We start from the raw sequence: 21,477 nt of genomic DNA on the forward strand, positions 1-21,477 counted from the left end.
TACCTTAATGGTTTGTCCCTTTTGAAGCAATAACGTTCACTGTTAACCGTGCATTCATTTAAATATGTGTAAAGACATTTCTGCATCACATCCATATTTGTATGCTTTTGATGTGTACGCTTTGGAAAAGCAAAAGTCTTCCAAATAACATGTACGGCATAAAAATGCAAACAGAAGAATGTTATCCCCAATCTCAACAACAGAAAACCAAAATGGAATACACAAGCAGTTGCACATGGATGTATATTTTAATAAAATAATTCTGTCAAAATACAACAGAATGTGGGTTTCTTTACCATATTCCCAGTACATTTTTTTCAATATTTTTTTCTTCAGTTAAAATTTTCTTCCCCTTGGAAGGCTTCATGCTAGCGTTGGATAACTGAACTCACAAGTACTAAGCAGAGACTGAACCAATATGTGCACAGCTTGGCAGGATGTCCATCAATTCATCATCCTCAGCGAAGAGAAAACTCCAAGTGATGACAGAAGCCTTGTGGATCTGAGGTTCTCCTCAACATGTCTGGGGTTTGTTGGATTTTATTTTCGTACAATTGATATGACACTATCCATTAAAAAAAAGAAAAAAAAATGAGGCGGGGACAAACGTCCTGACATTCCATGCTAGAGCTGGTACCTGAGTTTTATACAACAGAAAAAAAGGGAGCAGAGGAGCATTAAATGGTAGTTTGTACTTCATTAGGTGGTTTCCAATGTGTTGCTGTCAACGTATTCAAGATGAGCAAATACATCCCACACAAATGAAATAACTCAACCCAGATTTGAACCTCAATGATTCCTAATATCTTTCCGATTTAGTTCACAGCACTTAATATACCAACAAATGCAAGTTGGATGCATCAGAGTCCCTGGTCAGTAACTAGTTTTGCTGAGTATGGACAGAAAAGTCTGACAGACTGAACCTCCTATGTACTTGGGCAGTGGCATCATAACAATCCCATGCCATACTTGGAAAGTGGCATCCCAAACACCCAGTTTGGACCCACTCATCACTAATTGATCTGGGACATAGTCTTAATTTAAACTAAAATTCTATTGAAGTCTGCTGAAATATGTGTAAGGAAGACAAATGTAAGCAATACGGATACTTCCCATCTTCTGATTCAGTGGTTAGTATGATCCAAATAATTATTATTGATCTAGTTAAATATCATCTTGCAAGATGTGTGGATTGGCTGAAAATGAAATGCTCATTTGAAAGCTGAGCACTACAAAAAAAAAAAAGGTTTAAGGCAGAGAAAATAGTCCAAACCACCCAATATCAAAATAGGGAGGATTTAGCAAACCTCAGCAAGAATATTTTTCACCCAAGCTTTAAAAGGGTTTGACCTTCCCCACTTTTGTCACAATTCGTGTTCCTATACCTGCCTTTGTTTGTGCATGCCCTCTTCCTATGGGTTAAGGCCAGAGAGAGGGATGGGAGATGTACTTTTATCTTTTTATTTGAGAGCATTTCTCGTGTTTTCAAAATACAGCAATTTAAAGCTGTTCTATTATACAGATAATTTCCCTCCTAAATTATAGAGCAATCAACAGAGAGACACTGTTGGGTTCAGGAGCTGAGCAATCCTAATGTCAAGGAGAAAAAAGCAATTCTACAATCAAGACAGAAATACTGTACTACCAATTGCACTTGAATGTCATTTTTCTGAAGATCAATTATAATATTTAAGTAATATATTAAAATAGGGCCAAATATATTCCACATTTCATAAAATGAAATGTGGAAGGGAGATGCTGCCAAGAAGAGTATACGAAAACATAATGGAGGATTTTGTTACACAAGTGAAATAGGCTGAGTAGTTTTTTCTGGATTCTGTACTGTAATCTTTTTAGATGAATTATTATAGGACAAGTAGAAATATGTGATTTGTCAGTAGATGGAAATCCAATAACCTATAGCCAGTACTAACCAACAATAAGGGTGGAATATGACAACTTCTGAAGGGCTACATGTTCCCTCTCTGTGGATGATGGGCCTTGTTACAAACAACCTCATCTTGCAGGTGAACCTTCAAAGTTTTCTGAGCCTGATGTCAGTTGAACAATAAAAAAAACTTGACTCATGTACTGACCTGACTGATACTGAACGTTTGCCTATATTGTGGCAAAAGAATATCTACAATGAGATCAAAACCTAAGTGCACTGTCTTAGATCAAGAACCCAGAGCAATATTTGTCCTTTTTTTTGGGTTTTTTTTTGGGGGGGGGGGTTGCCAAAACCAACAAAACCTACAAAAAAATTGTTACTTGTGAAAATATTCTGAAGCCTAAAACTGCAGAGTTAAGAAGGAGCTCTTATGACAAAGAACGGTGAATAAATTACAAGTTGGACAATGGAAATGTGTGCAAGACCTTTTGAGCAAAACAGAACATCTGCACTGACTGTTAAGTCAATTGGGACTGTACAGAAACTGTCCTTATTCCCTATGCCATTTTCCATGCCTGCTTTGAGACCTGCTGCTGGCTGGACTTTCTTTATGCAATGGGATTGCTCCAGGGATCACTCAAAAGCTGCACAATTCCGATCACTGTGGGAGTTGTACCTGCATGTGTCTATTGTTTCAATTATATTTGCAGTCCCCAACTCAAAGGCCCCTTCCCATCAAATACTTTCATTGGTCTACATGTCACTATTCGTCAATTGAAAAACTGTTATGCAGTTTAAAAGAATACTTTATATAAATGTTTCAACCTGTTGAGTTTAAAGAAATTTAATTTTCCTCCTGGGAAATGTGTTTTAAAAGTCCAGCAAGATGTTAAAATGCACAAGCCACCCAAAGATGATGAAGTTTCATTTATCTATCCAAATTCTGGATAAAACAGTTTTGAGTACAGCATGCTTTTCCCAAATGCAGGCTTACATATGCACATCCTTGTATAAATTCAGCATAAGGGTGGGCTTTCTAGCCAGAATGTCTATTAATAATTTACAGGTGATTCCTGCAGTACCCTTTGGAAATGAACATCCTAGCAATGATAAATAAAAATAAAACTACTCATTGGGGTAAAAACTGTCCATTAAAAATGGTTTATGTCCTCCATGTCACATTTTAGTTAGTAGTCTATTAAATGAGGTTAGTTTTTAATTCTGATGTCACAGAAATACTTGAGAGTCTTAAATTCAATATAAAATTCCAGTCCCGCAGGCCATGAGTTATAGGTTGCTTCTCATGTGTCCCGCTCAGCCTCAAAGCTTGGCAAGGGTATGGCCATCACCGATGGCGATCCAATTAGTCAGCTGTTAATGAATAACATTTGAAGAGGCAGATGTCAGAGCCCTTTTGGGCCCCTAAGAAAAGGCGTCCAGCCCAAAGAGGCAAAGAAAAATGACTGCTGTCACCCAATATCTGGTTTCCATTTCATTTAAAGACACCCCTTGGTTATCAGCACCATGCAGCCAATAGAAAGAAGACACTCTGTACTCTTTGAAATCTATTCTGTATTCTGCTACATCTCTCTATGGGGAAACCTTGGAAGTGCTTATCAACCAGTATTGAACATGGGATCTCTTGATCTTGTGCCTGATCACTGATGTCTCCAACTCAGTAAGATTCCAGTTGCTCCCAACAGCATTTGGGGACAGGTCCCTGTAATGATGTTGGAGAACATCTGATTGAAGGGCTAGGAGGTCAAGGTGCTGAGTAGTTTTTGTTATATTTCTCAAAACCTTTCCCCTAAGACTTCATTTAATTTGAATTACTCTTCTATTAAGCGTGTGCACGCATGCACAAATACACACATGCTTTTGTACCATATGGCACAGAAAAATATGTGGCCCATTCTTCCGAAGCATTTGAATTTTTACTGGATGGGTCAGACTCCAATGAGTCCAGTGTGACCTCTTGCTCTTTTTAAAAAGAACAAGTGCTAGAGAACAATACTGTGTAAGGTAGGCTTGTCTGCTGATAGCTTCCTTCTTGTGAAAATGAAAAACAAAAACAAAAAAACAACAACACCATCACCAACTCAGATACACTTTTATCTCTAAATTAGTAGAAACCAGCTCAGCACAAACTCTCCAGATATAAATACTGGTGGCTCAGTCAGAGAAATAAAATAAAATAAAATAAAATAGAGATAAAATCCTAAAATCAAAAGGCGCTACACATCAGAATGACCAGTGAAAATACTGAGTGCTGCAGCAGCTGCCAGGCAGGACAGGCTCTGTTGACGTTGCAGGGCCCTGCCATACTGAATCCAAGGTGAGAAACGAAGGCGCAATAAGGAGGCCCCCCTTCAGTCAGCAATGTGTCCTTTTGCTGGGCAGCGTGTGCACGGAGGCGGAGGGGAAATGCGAGGCAGTGGAGGTGATGGTGGCAGCACTGGAGGGGTCATTCTGCTTCACTTAGTGGCTAGTGCAAATAGTCATCCACTCTGGCAAAGGAGCAGGAGCCCAAGCCCACGCGAGCCATGAGCCGCAAGCACTCGGAGGCCTGGCCCAGAGCAAGCAGCAAGGGGGGCTGCTTTGGCAGGTTCTGAGACTCTGGGGAAAGAGAGAGAGAGAGGGAGAGAGAGAGAGAGAGAGAAAGGAGACATTACAACATTTGGTGGGACATAACATCTGGTGCGACTATCATCCCTTCCTCCCAGGCCACCCATATCCCAAGAACTAACAAAGCTCTTCATGGCATAAACTAGTTGACCCAGCCAGTTGAAAGCATAAATTTTAAACTCATGTCCTATGTTTTGGTCTCTGTCTTGTGTGATTAATTATATTTTATAGACATGTTTTGATATTTATCTTTTATGGAACTGCATTTTAATATGTGTTGGTAGAATTTTTATAGTATTTGTGTGTTTTTGATTGTACTGTGACCTGCCTCAAGCCAGGAGGAGTGGTAGGTAAGAAATAAATAAATAAATAAATAAATAAATAAATAATAAAGCTAAAATCTCACCCTCTACAACAAACAGACAACAGATAAATAACCCTGACCTTTTGGAACATCTATTGCCACACAGCTGGAGAAGTATATTTATTTGATTTATATTGTGCCCCTCTCTCAATGAGACTCAAAGTGGCTAACAATACAATTTTTAAAATATTGTGAGATTGCAGGTAACTTAATCATAGAATCAGAGTTGGAAGGGATCCCAAGGGCCATCTAGTCCAAGCCTCTCCCATGCAATAATACATAATCAAAGCACCCCCTACAGATTGCTATCCAGTCTCTGCTTAAAACCCCCCAGAGAAGGAGACTTCACCAGACTCTACAGCAGAGAGTCCCACTGTTGAACAGCTCTTACTGTCAGGAAGTTCTTCCTAAGGTTTAGGTGGAATGCTTTTCCTGCAAGTTGAATCCATTGCATCATGTCCTAGTCTCCAGGGCAGCAGAAAACAAGCTTGCTCCATCTTCAATGTGACACCCTTTCCAATATTTAAATGTCGCTATTATGTCTTCATTCAGCCTTCTCTTGTCCACCAGCTCCTCATAGGGCTTGGCTTCTAAACCTATCGATTACTTTTGTCACCCTTCTCTGGACACATTCCAGACTGTCAATATCTTTCTAGGATTGTGGTGTCCAGAAATGGACACAGTGTTATTCCAGGTGATGTTTGATCAAAACAGAAGAGAGTGGCTTCCCTTGATCAAGGCATTATCCTCCTATTGATGCAGCCAGTAATCAGATTGGTTTTTCTAGCTGCCGAATCACACTGCTGACCCATGTTCAGCTTGTGGTCTACTACGAATATTAGATCCCTTTCAGATGGACTGTTTCTAAATCCAGGTGTCATCCATCCTATATCTGTGCATTTCATTTTTACTGACAAAATGTAGTATTCTATATTTCTCCCTATTGAAGTTCATTTTGTTAGTTTTGGCCCAGCTCTCTAATCCATTTTGGATTTTGATCTTGTCCTCTGGGATATTAGCTATCTCTCCCGCTTTGCTGTCATCTGCAAACCTGATAAGCAGGCCCTCTAAACCTTCGTGCAAGTTACTGATGAAGATGCTGAATAGCACTAGGCACAGGACAGAATGCTACGGCACCTCGCTGGTCACTTCTCTCCAGGATGAAGAGGAGCCATTGGTGAGCACCCTTTGAGCATTTTCTAGACTCCAGAAATATAAACAGGCCCTACTGAAGGAAATGTTGCTTTGAAGTCTAGTAACAGTGGATTAGATTTTACAAATGTGCTATTGAGGTATGGATCCAACTGAGTTCATAGGTATGAAATGTTTTCAGTCAAGGACTTCCACAACTCATACTCTCAGGCTAGTTCAGTACACCGGTTCCTATCTGCCTGTAGCTACGATGCACATATGTCAATAAAATAACTGTGAGGTAAGTTCTTAAAAGTTGTGGCAGTAACTCACTAAATATTTTCACAAGGACACAATGAAAGCAATGAAAACACTTTCATTATGACAACCACAAGGAGCAACTAACTGCAAAGTTTGCAACTAACTGCCTCCTGTAAGATTGAAGTAAATGGAGACTATACTGGCTTATACAGCACAAAGTGTGAGCATTAGTCAGTAAGACTCCTTTTTCCTCAATATCCCCCCTTTCTCTCAGCTGGAGAATGCAAAACATTGCATGGCTGCATTTCTGTCTCGTACATAAATATAATTTTAATAAATGATCTCTGTCAAGAAGAGTAACAAATGTTTCCTCAAGTGTCCGCTAGCAGTATTTATTGTCTCAGTGTAAAAGAGGAACATATCAGTGGAAATGCTAAGTCTGAGCAGCTCACCATGAATTGCACTTACCCAAAATAGCGCTATTGAGTGCAGCACACACAGGTTCCCTCTGGATTGGGTCCAGCTGCTGACCAACAGGACAGTTCCATGGGTCAGAATAGGCAAGCAAGCTGAATGCATCCTGAGGGAGAGGAGAGAGGTTTGAACAGCCCTTCACCACACAGAGATTCTCAAAGTGACACAGAGGACGCTCCAAGATGGAGAAAACATCCATCCACAAGAACTGAGGTTGCCATGTGAACTTTCTCCTTCACTCAAGAACATTCAGATTGGAAGAAATATCAGAGCAATGGTATTACATCTATCTCAATATATCGTTAAGACTGGATTCAAATGTTTTAATCTTGACAACATGCACAACAGCAACTATAATTAGATTTCCATTTTGCACTATCTTTTTTAATGTAGCAATTCCTAATACAGTTGGATGAAAAATGGTAAATCATAAAAAATAAGGCCTTTTTAGTAGCCTTATTGTCTATAGTCCCTTGGTACCAAATTGACCTTCCAAAGTCAAAACAAGGGCCTTATACTAATAAATAAAACAAACTAAGGATAGCGTGTCTCTTCTGAATGAATGCCTGGAAGAGGTAATGGGCTGGATGAGGGAAAACAAATTGAAACTGAATCCAGAAAAAGTGAGGTGCTTGCCATCAAGAGTCCTAATTGGGGAATGGATGTGTGTCTAACAGTTATGGATGAGGTTCCACTCCCCCTGAAAGACTATGTTCGCAGCTTGGAGGGCTCCTGGATCCATCTTTTCAAATGTCAGCCCAGGGAGATGGAACGGCTGCTTGCTACCAGCTTCGAATGATGCGCCAGCTGATCCAGAATTTGAGGATCTAAAGTTGGTGGTGCACGCGCTGGTAACTTCAAGGTTGGACATCTGCAATGTGCTTTATATTAGGCTATCTCGGTACCAAGTTCGGAAACTCCACAATTAGTTCAAAACATGGCAGCCAGATTAGTTACGGGAACATCTAGGATTGAGCATATTACACCCTTACTAAAGTAATTCCACTGGCTGTCAATTGGTTTCTGGGCAAAATACGAAGTGTTGATTTTGACCTTTAAAGCCCTATATAGTTTGGTCCGGGTTACCTACTGGATCACCTTTTCCCGCCCAATCCTCTCCTTTGGTCCCTGAAGTCCTCTGCAGATACTGCCTCCAACTAGCCAGAAGCCAACTGGCGACTATCACCTAGAGGACCTTTTCATTGGTCGTCCCTAGACTGGGGAATAATCTGCCAAAGGAAGGGATCCTACAGATAAACAAGCTGTTGGAATTAAAAATGCAATTGAGGTCCCATCTCTTCCAGCAGGCCTACCAAGTCAACTTTCAATCATGAGTTTTGATTCACATTCTATTGCTACTATATGTCAATTCTGTATCTATGTTTGGTGCAAGTTTTTTATATTTTTGCGTTTTTATCTATGTAATTTATTCTGTATATTTTATGTTCATATGTTTTTGAATTTGTTGCACTCTGCCTTAAGTAATCAGGAGAGGCGGATTAATAATAATAATAATAATAATAATAATAATAATAATAATAATAATAATAATTTATAATGGTTTCTAGAATCACAGAGCTCTAAATGTGCTGTAATGCTTACGTCTTTTATTTTTATTATATATGGTTCTAAGATAAAAATGCTAGCAAGTAGCCTTGAAAATTTGGTAACAAAAAGGAGCAGCCATTCTGGAGAAACACACCTGTAACATTTTTTTATGTGTTGTATTTTTCCCATATTCTCGGCACAACTGTTCGCTCAGGCTCTGCAGCTCTCGCCCAAACTGGATCATCCGCTCGGTGGCAGCGTGGTTTCCTCCGCAGAGCTGCCTCTGAGGACAGCCATCTTCTATAGCATAAAAAAGATAATGGACGTGTACATGAACTGAGGTGTTCCTATGGAATGGCAAGGCAATCAATCCCCTCTTCAATCTCCATCTTTTCATAAAAGATGTCTGCCCAATTCCAGTGGGACCAAAAATGATGGCAGCCCCATAACAGGTCCTGTTTGATTTCAGAATTTCCATCCATGGCTACAGCTACACAAGCATCCAGTCTAAAGCTCCTTAATCAAAAATTTTCGGAAGGTAACTTCTTGTGTATTTTATGGTACAAGTCTCCTCTCATACATTAATTGCCATCCTTTAAAAAGGTTCTAAAAAGAAAAAAGAAATTCTGGGATGGGATGAATACTTCTGAGGTCATGCAGGCAGTCAACATCCTACCAAACCCCTAGACATTGCTCACTCCTGATCAGGATTTATCATCAGAAACACTCCTGAGATGCAGCAACCTTCAGTAGAAGGAAAGGACCCAAGGAAACCAAGAGACATGTCTGCCTAAGCAGGGCCTTGGATGACTGGTTCCCGCCCAATGCAGCTCACCTCTGGAATGTTCTGTGTGATGTCCTAGAAGGGTGCCAGACTGACAAATAACTCAGATGCCACACAAAGCAGGAATTGTCATTATCTCATTACACACACACACACTATTGTTTCCTAAAAAAAAGAAGTGCATGCACCCTACCCATGCTGGAATCATCTGTCTGAAGGATCTCTTCATGCTTGTAAGTGCCATTCATGATCCTTGTAGCAGAATTTTCCAAGACGCCATTGGGGTAGTGCTCTGCCTCCATCTCCATCTCACTGTCACTGCATTCAGGGGGGAAAAGGATACAAGAAAACAATGAAACACTCCAGGAAACAAAGTGTGAACTGGTAAGACAACCTCAGTCAATGAGTGAAACATGCTGCTGGAGAATAATAATAATAATAATAATAATAATAATAATAATAATAATAATAATAATAATGGCAGAATATGTAAAGCAAAGTGAAGAACCTGCTTTAATTGAAGTCAAAAATTAGAAACTCCTCAAAGCACAGCAGACAAAAAACCAATACAAGAAAACCACACTACAAACTAGAGCTGACAGCTGGCACAACAAAACATTGCATGGAAAGTTCCTTGTCAAAATTGAAGGAAAAGCTGATAAGGAGAAGACCTGGCTATGGCTCACGAATGGGACACTGAAGAAGGAGACAGAAGGCCTGATCCTTGCAGCCCAGGAGCAAGCCATCAGGACAAAGGCAATTAAGGCCAAGATCGAAAAATCAGCTGATGACCCAAAATGCAGACTGTGCAAGGAAACCGACGAAACCATTGATCATCTCCTCAGCTGCTGTAAGAAAATTGCACAGACAGACTACAAACAGAGGCACAACTATGTGGCCCAAATGATTCATTGGAACTTATGCCTCAAGTACCACCTTCCAGAAGCAAAGAACTGGTGGGATCACAAACCTGCAAGAGTATTGGAAAATGAGCACACAAAGATACTGTGGGACTTCCGAATCCAGACTGACAAAGTTCTGGAACACAACACACCAGACATCACAGTTGTGGAAAAGAAAAAGGTTTGGATCATTGATGTTGCCATCCCAGGTGACAGTCGCATTGACAAAAAACAACAGGAAAAACTCAGCCGCTATCAGGACCTCAAGATTGAACTTCAAAGATTCTGGTAGAAACTAGTGCAGGTGGTCCCGGTGGTGATCGGCACACTGGGTGCTGTGCCAAAAGATCTCAGCCGGCATTTGGAAACAACAGACATTGACAAAATTACGATCTGCCAACTGCAAAAGGCCACCCTACTGGGATCTGCGCGCATCATTTGAAAATACATCACACAGTCCTAGACACTTGGGAAGTGTTCGACTTGTGATTTTGTGATATGAAATCCAGCATATCTATCTTTTTTGCTGTGTCATAATAAAATTATTATTATTATTATTATTATTATTATTATTATTATTATTATTATTATTATACCAGTCATATGACCATTTCAAAATACAACACAAATAAACACAAAGCAAAAAGGAGGAGAGGGCAGCAATTGCCCTTCTGTTTACAGTCAGAATCTTAATTTTGGCTTGGGAGTTGTTTGAGCCAGGAATAGACCTGCAAATTTTGATTTCTGGTCTTTTGATTATCACATAAGGAGGGGTAGATCATAATCAGGCTTGGGAGGGAGAGTCTTATGGCATCTATAAAGCAAGATTTAGGCCCATCCTAGCGTTAAAGTCTCCTCCCAAAATGACAGAAGCATTTGGGTTCTGCCTTATAAGATCACACACATACATTGTCTTAGTCAACTGTTATGGGTTTTTTTTGTATTTTTATAGCGTTTTATAGTGTTTTTGGTGTTTTTTGTACAATGTTTTTGCTGATTTTATATTGGAAACCGCCCTGAGTCCCTTTTGGGAGAGAGGGCGGTATACAAATAAACTTTTACTTACTTACTTACATTTCCAAATCGGATCACTGGGCTCTGATCTGTAGCTCTGATTTCCTCTTCATTGGGGGCATATATACATTAACTACCAGCAGCGTGTGATGTTGGAATTGTATCAACACTGCTATTGCACTATTTTTGGATGGAGGTAGGGGCCTAGTGCAGACACATAATGAGGTGGAAACCAGGATCCCTATTCTCCTTTAGGTCTCCCACATTTTGCTAGATCTTCACCGTATATGAATGGAATCCACTAAATGTCAGTTCATCCACTGTCCCTGCTCCCTGGATTAGTAAAATGTGGTGATGAGTGCTGCTGGAGAATAATGAATTCTGGATAGACTTTTGTAGTAAAAATATCATTTATGCTGAATGGCATTAAAATGGCAGGGACTGAGTTTGCTGATTGTACCCTGCAATTTACTGCAGTGGCTTCTCTAAACTGATGTGTTTGTTCCAGATGTGTTTTTATAATCTTGCTGCCAGGATTTATAGTCCAACACTATAAATCTGGAGGACACCCTACTGATGTAAACACACACCTTGGAATTCAGAAGCATAATGTAACAAGTTTTCAAACTTCTTAAACAGCTGGCCATTATACCATTTTCCTAGAAAAGAAAGCTGCGTGCTTCCTGGCCCCTTCTGTTCTACCTGGTTTCTTGGTTGCTGGTGCTGCTGTGCTGCTGCGACTTGGTGGAATCTGTGGAGTTGGACTCTGAATAGTTCACTGATGAAGGCGATGATGAGGAAGAGGATGATGATGATGAACTCAGTGCAGGATATTTACTGTGGCTCTGTTTGTTTTTTATGGAAGTGACTCCATTACTACAGCTTGGGCTCTCTGCTCCTGAAAACAGAAGGAAAAAGTCAAGGCTAGAGGTTCTTTTCTCTTCCATTATTATAAGGATCTTTAAGTTGTGTCTAAGATTCCAAGAGAAACCTCAGAAATAGTCCAGTGATTCACAGAATGGTGAATGCTGGCAGGGAAAAACTGGAAACATAGCTGAGACAGGGAAAAAAATGAGTATGCTGGAAGAAGGCACATCCTTCAGGGTCACATTGTATGCTGCACAGCTTTCATTTGCAACATAATTTTGCTGTTGAATATACCTGTTTATTTATTTTGTATAGAAAGCAATAATCTTTGGCAGTGGCTCCACAGAGCCCTAGAATTTGACAAAATCATCATAGGGATTCCATGGAAAAAATCTTTTTTAAAGTGCAGGCCAGAGTATGAAGTTTTTATTGAAATTCAATGTGCCTCTTCTTTAAAAGTGAAATTTGAATCTCTTTGGGTTGCTGTGAGTTTTCTCAGCTGTATGTCCATGTTCTAGAAACATTTTGTCCTGATGTTTTGCCCATATCTATGGCAGGCATCCTCGGAGGTTGTGGGGTCTGTTGGAAACTAAGTAATTGAGGTTTATATATCTGTGGAAGGTCTAGGGTGGGAGAGAGAACTCTTGTCTGTTTGAGGAAAGTGTGAACGTTCCAATTGTCCACCCTGATTAGCACTGAATGGCCTTGCAGCTTCAAAGCCTGGCTGCTTCCTGCCTGGGGGAATTCTTTGTTGGGAGGTGTTAACTGGCCCTGATTGTTGTCTTGGCTGTGAGGCCATTCAATGTTAATCAATGCCCGGGATTTAGGGAAGACATTCCAATACTGGCTGTGAAATGTCATGAAATAAATAGTGAGAACAATGCCTGACACAGCAAAGGAGGATACACTTACCAGTACTGTGAATGTGCAAGTTATTACAGCCATGTCTGGGACTGAGATTAGGGGAGTTGGGGTAGCTGTCCTGGGATTTGGGGCTGCGGGCGCTAAAACATCGTACTTCACTGTCAGTTCCGTTCACCATCTCCACAAACTGCCTGCACCTATGAACAAGGGGGAAAGATGTGGGACCTGGTTTTGACCCCCAGCTGTTCTGCACGGTACACACCCGTTTTCCTTAACAGGTTTTGAAAATACTCACTTTAGCATGAAAAGAAGGTTAGGATTGTGCTCTAGAAGTCCTGGGTATAGCTGCTGTGTGGCTTCAATGGCTTCCCCCACTCTTCCTGCCAAAACCAGCTTTTGTATTCCTATAGGTGACAGATGAATCACTGAGATGAAAGCTGCCCTATTATTCCAGTGATAAGCAACACATAATTCCATATACAGACAGTTCCCAAGTTACAGACAAGATAGGTTCGGTAGGTTTGTTCTTAAGCTGTATTTGTACCTAAGTCAGAACAGGTACATTTTTTTAAAGTGTAACTCCAGCCAAATATATTATGTTTTAGCTTTGGATGGCATAGGGAAATATGAACACCTCTATAATGTTTGTTTAGCTGTCTGTGCCCTTGTTCAGAAGAATTCACTTTACTTTCTGTCCCTTGAATTTTGAAAAAGTTGGCTGGATTGGTGGTAAAGTTTCAGTGGAGATTACTTTTCTCATGATAACCCTTTCAGGAGTGAATTTCCCTTCCTAGGGGAAGATTTCTCTTATTTCCTGCTGTCTCACCCCTGTTCTTGACTATCAGTCATATGCAAATCGTATGTTTGTAACTTGGGGATTGCCTGTACAAACAAAGAATTAAGAAATATCTCATTGAGATCTTGCAATTGGTGCTAAGCTACATCACTCCAGTTATGGAGATCTACAGTGTTCCGTCTCACAAGCTGTTTAATGGCTTGTAGATGTTACTAAATGACTTTGGAAAGGTGACAATGCTATTTTTTCTTAGTGATGGGTCAGAATACTTTTCTAACTTGTTGTCCTAACTGAAAGAGTTACACCTTAATCAAATTTAGCTGTGGACACACCATACATTACAGAAGGAAGAAAAAAAAGGGGGGGGGGGAAGGATCCAGAAGCATCTTTAAGAAACATTTATGTAATTTAATATAGTTAGCATTAAAAATTTAATTTATCAAAAATAATAGTAGATTCCCTCCAAAGTCTTTTCCTTTTTATACTGAAACAGACCAATGCTGCTCTCTCTTTGAAAACAATATGAATCAGTATTAATTTGAAGTTTACTTGGGATAATAATGCTGTAAAATAGTGTTGACAGACTGACTAACTATTAATACATGGAACTTTTTATGTTTTATATAAGCAAATGGCTTCTGGTGAATTTCTCAATGTAGTTGAAAATATGAGTTTTTACCTTCGAAGATATCTTATGACTTTGATTATGTGAAGAATTGCCTATTTTTATATAAGCCTGCCTGATTAAGATACACTTTAAAGGACCTTCTCTGCCTTCACAGGATAGAGGGGCAGTGGTTGCAAATAATAATTGCTCTGTTAGGTCACCCCAATTTGTAAAATTTCTTTTTTGGAGAGGGTCATCTATTGCAAAGGCTGATATTGAGTAAAACTGTGTAAGTTTTTTTATTGAATATTATGAGCTTATCTCATAAAGTAATTTTAAAATTCAATTTGTTTCTCCAAACAAAACCTAGGAGCCACTATGGCAAAATGATAGTCTGCCAAAATAGTTAAAGTATTACTCAATATTTTTGTAACAATTCTTCAAAAACCTGAAAATAATTTGAAGTCTTTATTTTTAATGAGTGGTGCAGATTCACCCACCCAGGGTTAGACATAGTAATACAACAACAACAACAATTTATTACCCGCCTTTCCCTATAGCTTGAGGTGGGATACTTCATGATTAAAACAAACAGACAAATACAACACCATTAAAATTCACAATGCAAAATACACACAATAAAGACCAATACCAATAACATGCAGGTTAAAATTCACAGTTTAAAACTTACTGGGTAGAAATGTTGTATCAAGATGTTCGAGGCAAGGCTACATTTATGTACATTAAAAGTAAAGACTTCAAAGTCTTTTCAGGTTTTTTAAGACTTAAAAGAATTTTTGAAGAATAGGATATTGTGTTTCTCGATCTCGCACAGAATTTAGTTTTGAAGGGGCAGAACAAGGAAAGAAATACTGAAGTTAGACAATAGTAGCTGAGATCAGGAACTGAGAAAGCGGGCAGGACCCTGATGTCGACAGATTCTGACTACTTTCCACTTGACTTATAAGCCTTCAGATACTGGTCCAAAGGCACACTGCAGGCTGTCTGCAGAAGACTTTAGGGTAAATTATAAGAGCAAGCTTACTTTGTCTGTTCTTTATGGATATCTGTTCTTCCTGGATTGTACTTTCTGTCACCCTGGCAAAGGCAGTCGCTGTGGCACAGTACCCATGATGAACCAGGTAAGAGGAGACCATACTGGAAACATTGAAAATGAACAGAAAAATAGGCATCACAGTCAATATAGATACATAGCAAAGCTGAAAAAAGTATTTCTGAGAAGAGGAAGTTAATGTGAGGCCAGCTGGGTGTGTACCAACTGATTTCACATTACCGGTAATTTAGCTCTGCTTTTTACATTGAAAACAAGCTACATTTTCTGTGGTGAACGAAGCGCATGACAAGCCACACTTCCATGACATTCATATAAATGAACCATATAGGAATCCAACTATAACTCCTCTTCATATGAATAGTAAAGTTAATAAAATACTATGAGCCTGATGGAAACTTTTAAGGATTCTGTACACATACACATGGCGAAAAAAATTAACATACCTGCATGAGAATATAAAATATACATTTGTTTCAACATAAACAAATAACAAGTGGCTCTGGGCCAAGTGATAAGAAGAACCATGAAATATACCACCTGCTTTATTGAGGTCTTTAGGTGTTCTATCAGTCTCATCCTTTCTGCCAATCATATCTCACATAAGACTAATCACTGCTATAAAATGCCAAAAACAAACTAAAATGCTATTGGTGTTGGTCTTGTGTGTATTTTGTATTATGTATTTTAATAGTGTTATGTCGTTTTAACCATGTTGTATGGTTAAAATAGATACGACGGGCAGGGAACAAATAAATGTATATTGTTATTGTATATATCTTACCTTCATTACTGGGAAACAATCTAGTGATATGTCATCACAGAACCTAAAAAAGTGATCAAGTCTGAAAACAGCACATCGCTGAAATGATTGCTGAATGAAGATATGTATGGTTTAAGAAAGGAACACAATAACAAAAAAGGTGCAAGGCAAGCAGCCAGCTCATTTTTTACTCATTATTTTTGTTCTGATATATCTCAAACACCAGGAAGGGAAGGGAGGTGGGGGTACAAATTTACCACAGACAATGGTATAGCAACAACCTGTTTCAATTAAAGATTTTTAGTAAAAAAAAAACAAAAAACAAAAAAAACACCTGCAACACCCACTCACTTCTGCAGCATGGCTTGCCATTCACCTAGTCGGTCACCTATGGGAAATCTCTTAATGGTTCCCTGAATCTTTGCTCGCCACTCTCTCATATAATCTTCAATGTCGAAAACAAATGGCTGTTGCCCAAAGTTGGCATCTACTATCTCTCCTGGTGTCTGGAGACCCACAGTGGGATACAGATTGGCCTGGCAAAAGAAGAAACCCACATTAAAGCCCTAGGCCCTTTAGAGAAGGAAGCAACAAAACACAGGAAAAATGTTTTCCTAAGGCAGGGGAGTTAATCTTCTTAGGGGAAGCTTGAATGAAATCACCAGACCGGACAGATGTAACGGATACTGAGCAGAAAGAATATCAGTGACACCCATTTAAAAGCCTAATAATTCATTTAAAAAAACTAATAACTATAAATGCTTTTAAATTAGAAATAAGATTTTATTAGATCTTCTGTGATTTCCAGCAATAGTTTAGAACTAAATGATATAAGCACAAGTAGGACAATTTCAGTCCTTGCATGAGTAAAGAGCCAGTGCTTTTACCCAGAGGGCTTCAATTTCTAGAATTAAATAGGAGGAAGACAACAGAGAACAATGATATGAGCAAACAGTCATATGAGCCTTGCATTGTGAGAAAGGTAATTACATAAATAAAATGCAGTAAAGTTTCCCTAGTAGTTACAGAGTGCATTTTATAATTTGTCAAGGATGAAATCTCAGTTTTCCCTTTATTTACCTCAAACCCTCCAAGTATTTATTTCCCCTATAAACAATTGTAGTTATCTCTGGCTAATGTGTTTCGTAAGCCCACCCCTACACATATTTGAAAAAGAAGCTCAGTGTGTGCTGAGCTTCCATTTTTCTCTTGTTGGAAAAATGAAAGGGCTGCTTAGAAAAGAGAGTTGGAAATGACAACTGCAAGTAATGGTTCCCAAAATATGGAGACAAGATAGATATTGAAGTTCAATCCAAAAGGCAATCCATGATCACGAGTGAACTCTCAAATGCCATACAGGAATCAAACACCCCTTCTAGGAAAATAAAGTAGCAGCTGTGTTTACAACCAGTTGGACAAAAACAGCCTTCTCCAATGTGCATCGCTCCATATTTTTTGCCCTACAATCACCCCTGTCAGTGTCTATTAATGCTATGAGGAGTTAAGAGTTGTAATGCAAACTATTTGGAAGGACACAGTGTAGAGAACGTTGGTTTGAGCTTTAAAGTATAAGAGCTGCAAGACAAGTTTAAGTGATTTAGAAGATGCTATTTCACCCACATTTGCAGGTTCTTGTAAGGAGTCATACAAGTTAATGAACACTGAAGGAAGGAAGCCAAACAACTAAATGAAAAGGACTTGGGCAAAACTTTTTCAAGCAAAAATATGACAGCAATGAGAAGATCAAAACACTAGAGAGGATTGGATAAAGAACAATTTATAGGAGAATGGAGACAGACTGCTCCTTAGTACTAAACAACAAGGCAAAGAGTTTAAAAGAGCTGATCTCTAATGCCTAGGAAGATGCTCATCAAGATAAAACAAGTTTAATACAAGCAAGTATAACACAGACTGCAAACAAATTGTACAGCAGATCTCAACAATGTACAAGGAAGCTGAAATGTTCAGAATGCTTTTTTCTACTTACAACTATGCAACAACTTGCAGCCACTGAAGAAGACAACATCCTTTAGTCTTGAACATGTAAAAGAGCACATATACTTAACAATGATATTCTAGATAATGAAGAAATATTTTTTGTCCTGAATTATCACAGAGAAGGGACTCAACAAGGCAAAATGTAAGTTAATTTTCCAGACAAAGGAGTAAATCAGGAGGAACTCAGCCAGAGCTGATACATGCCAGAACACAAAGAAGTGCGCCTTAAATCCTTTATTGGCATTCAGGTGAGAGTGAAACACTGTACTGATCTAATCTGATATTTACACAGAGCCCTGTTCCTCCTTTGCTCCCTGAATTCTTTCTAAAAGGAAAAAAAACAAGGAAAATGCAAACCATCACCTGAAGAGTAGAAAACAGTTTTGTAGGCAACAATTAAGTGAGCATTGATGGATAGCAGCAATGGAAGCCTAATCTCTCAAACCTACAAAGCAAATATAGACTTCTGATCTCCATTAGCTCTTTATTAATACAGGAGAAATAGGAAAGAACACTTGAAAGCAAGCAAGATTTCCACAGTCAGAAGCAAAACTTTATCTAGCTTGGGAACCCAGCGATGCCTGGGTTATTTGAAAAAGGCATTATTTGTCTTTGATGGTTAGGTATTCACAGTTTGGAGTGGGTGAACTACAATTCCCAGAATTGTGGGTCAATCCTCCCAAAACCTGCCAGTATTCAAAGTTGGCCATTTTGGGTCTGTGTACCAAATGTGGTCCAGATCTGTCGTTGGCTGGTCATCGCCTGGCTGCAGTGCTCTCTGATGGGGGTGGACTACTACAACTCCCAGATTCCTGGGGCAAGTGTCCCAAAACATCTGTCAGTATACACAGCAGGCTATGTTGAGTCTGTGTGCCAAGTGTGGTCCAGATCTGTCTTTGGTCGGGGTCAGTGCTCTTTGGATGCAGGTGAACTACAACTCCCAGAATCAAGGCCCATTCCCACAAACCTCTGCAGTATGTTCAGTTGGTCACGAGGCTTCCCTGTGCAAAGTTTGGTCTCGGTCCATTGTCGGTAGGGATCACTGTTTCTCTGGATGCAGGTGAACTATAACTCCCTTTTCCCCAAACTTGTCCAATATGTTCTTTTGGTTGTGGGGACTCTGTGTGCCAAGTTTGGTCCTGATCCATCATCGGAGGGGTTCGGAATGCAGGTGAACTATAAATCCGAGTACCTACTACTCCCAAATGTCCAGGCCAATTCCCCTCAAAACTCACCAGTATTGAAATCTGGGCATATCAGGTATGCATGGCAAGTTTGGCCCAGAGCCATCATTGTTTGGGGTCATAGCATTCTGGGTGCAGGTGAACTACAACTCCTCTAAATTCCCCAGTAGGAGTCACAGTGCTGTGACTTGATGCAGGGTGAACTACAACTTCTACCATGTGGATATAGAAATATAGATATACTCAAGAGCCTGAAGTCACAAAGCACATACAAATGTTATTCTGGGTTGCTGAATGGGTGCCTCCAAAGTTTTTTGCTTAATCAAAGTTAACTGAGAAAAATGCAACGCCTGCATTTCTCTATGTGTTGGTTTGCCTTTCAACACAATGTGTCATCAGTGCTTCTAGTCTCTGCCTGTTGTACATAGATCTGCTTTTCCCAACAATCATATTAGAACAATGCATCACCCATCGTTTGTGTCTTTATGTGTCTTTTAAAAAGGAAAAACAATTTATATATACAGATATTGTTTCTGTCTGAACTACTACACATGTAGAATCATAGAGTTGGAAGAGACCTCATGAGCCATTCAGTCCTACCCCCTTCCAAGAAGCACCCCTGACAGATGGCCATCCAGCCTCTGCTTAAAAGAACGTGGAAGGTTAATTTTTTAAAATCACTACACTGAGTAGTTCATTGTAAATTCACTCAAAAAGGAATGCCTTAATATTGATAACCAATTTTCAGGAACTTATTAAATTACTCGCTACATTTTTTTCCATTTTGTTTTATTTTTGGAGGAAAAATAGGGTTGTCTTCCTCAGTCATGGGCCAGCTTTGGTCCTCCAGGTGTTTTGGATTTCAATTCTCATAATTCCTAACAGCCTCAGGCCCCTTCCTTTTCCCCCTCAGCTGCCTAAGTTTGCTCATGCCTGGTCTTGCTGCTCCTACAGAAAATGAAGCCTGGCTTAGTTCATCATGTCCATTCAAGGACAGCTACTGGCTTTGCACTTCAATCTGTGAGTCAAGAAGAAAGGGGTGGCCCTGATGGCAGTGTATGACACAACACAGCAAAAGAATTCAGATACTGGGATTTCCCCATTGTTTCCTAATTCACTAACATGTCATTTTTAGTTTGCTAAAGGTAAGCAAGGCAAAAAGGTAGTATTTTTTTTTAAAAACCTGAAGACTTGTTTTTCTTTTTCTATTTTGAAAAAGCAGGCCACGTTTCAAAATAAGCTGCGAAATAGTCTTTTGTTATCATAACACTTTGGTTTTTTTTTTTATAAATCGTAGCAAATTCCAGAAAAAAGTAGTAATTGCCAGCATCTACAAGAAACTGCTTCCCTAAGAAACGTTAACAGCCATTGGCACATCCAAAGCACACGGTCCAATACTATCCCATTTCCAATGGCATGGCAAAAACAAGGCGTCAGAACTTTGCAGCAACCCCCTCCCTTCAATTTGCATATTTTATTAGAAAACTGAAAACAGTTGTACTTACAGGGAGGTCTGTAAAGGCTATACCTGTGGGGGGAAAATATTAGAATTAAAACCACAAAATGTTCCCCATTTGCCTGCAACGTCAACTTAACACATACTACAAGGTATCAACAAATTCTAAGATGGGCTCCAGGAGAAAGAAGCAGAGATGAAGTAACAGAGCCTCCCAACCATTATCATCTTCTGTGACATTGTGATGAGAAATCTTACATTGCAACCCTATTAAGCTTTATCCTAGGGCAATGATTCCCAAACTTTGGTCCACAACTCCCAGAAAAAAAGGCTTGATGGTGAGGATATAATCTACTGGCAGTGGGCAGGACTACTGCCAAAATTGTTTTGTGAGGGTCTAGAGTGCTCCAAATACTACACTCTACAGAAAGATACCGTAACTCATTATATGTGAGTCACTGAGACCACAAAGAAGAACGTATGGCCAATAGTCAATATAGTGCCAATAAAACCACAAAGGAAGAAAGATCTTTAATCACAATCCCACATTTAATAAGCCTGAAAAGGGGGGGGGGGGTCTGCAGCAATGGGCAAAATACATCAAGACATGGCATTCCTCATATTTGTCTTTCATCATCACCATCCGTCCTCCACCCTATTTCTTACAGGAAAAAAAAGCCTCTTATGGTATGAGCAGACTGCTGCACGAAAAAGTAATCTATCAGGTATCCTTGATGGCTTTACAATGATTTCTGTTGAATTGAATTGTAGAACAAACAAGTGTAGACATTGAAGAGCTGGTATAATATCTTAATATTTAATATGTTAATAGCTAATATGATTTATTCAAACATATTCAGATATGGTTAGCTTTCA

At 39.4% G+C, this 21,477-nt stretch overlaps 1 protein-coding gene across 2 annotated transcripts in view; it reads right to left on the reverse strand.

Annotated features, from left to right (window-relative positions):
* Window positions 1–3,982: 3,982 nt before the first annotated feature.
* ranbp10 (RAN binding protein 10) overlaps window positions 3,983–21,477 on the reverse strand; it is a 42,260-nt gene continuing 24,765 nt past the window's right edge. For both annotated transcript variants that reach the window (XM_003225355.4, XM_016996219.2), the window contains 10 exons: window positions 20,651–20,673; window positions 16,315–16,499; window positions 15,174–15,286; window positions 13,021–13,129; window positions 12,774–12,922; window positions 11,697–11,892; window positions 9,272–9,396; window positions 8,449–8,594; window positions 6,741–6,852; window positions 3,983–4,507 (listed from right to left, as the gene is read on the reverse strand). In XM_003225355.4, the coding sequence (XP_003225403.1) occupies window positions 4,377–4,507; window positions 6,741–6,852; window positions 8,449–8,594; window positions 9,272–9,396; window positions 11,697–11,892; window positions 12,774–12,922; window positions 13,021–13,129; window positions 15,174–15,286; window positions 16,315–16,499; window positions 20,651–20,673 (1,289 nt within the window). In that variant the 3' untranslated portion in view covers window positions 3,983–4,376. The remainder of the gene's footprint in view (window positions 4,508–6,740; window positions 6,853–8,448; window positions 8,595–9,271; window positions 9,397–11,696; window positions 11,893–12,773; window positions 12,923–13,020; window positions 13,130–15,173; window positions 15,287–16,314; window positions 16,500–20,650; window positions 20,674–21,477) is intronic.

This window comes from Anolis carolinensis, unplaced genomic scaffold (genome assembly GCF_035594765.1).
Source record: "Anolis carolinensis isolate JA03-04 unplaced genomic scaffold, rAnoCar3.1.pri scaffold_9, whole genome shotgun sequence".
NCBI lineage: Eukaryota > Metazoa > Chordata > Lepidosauria > Squamata > Dactyloidae > Anolis > Anolis carolinensis.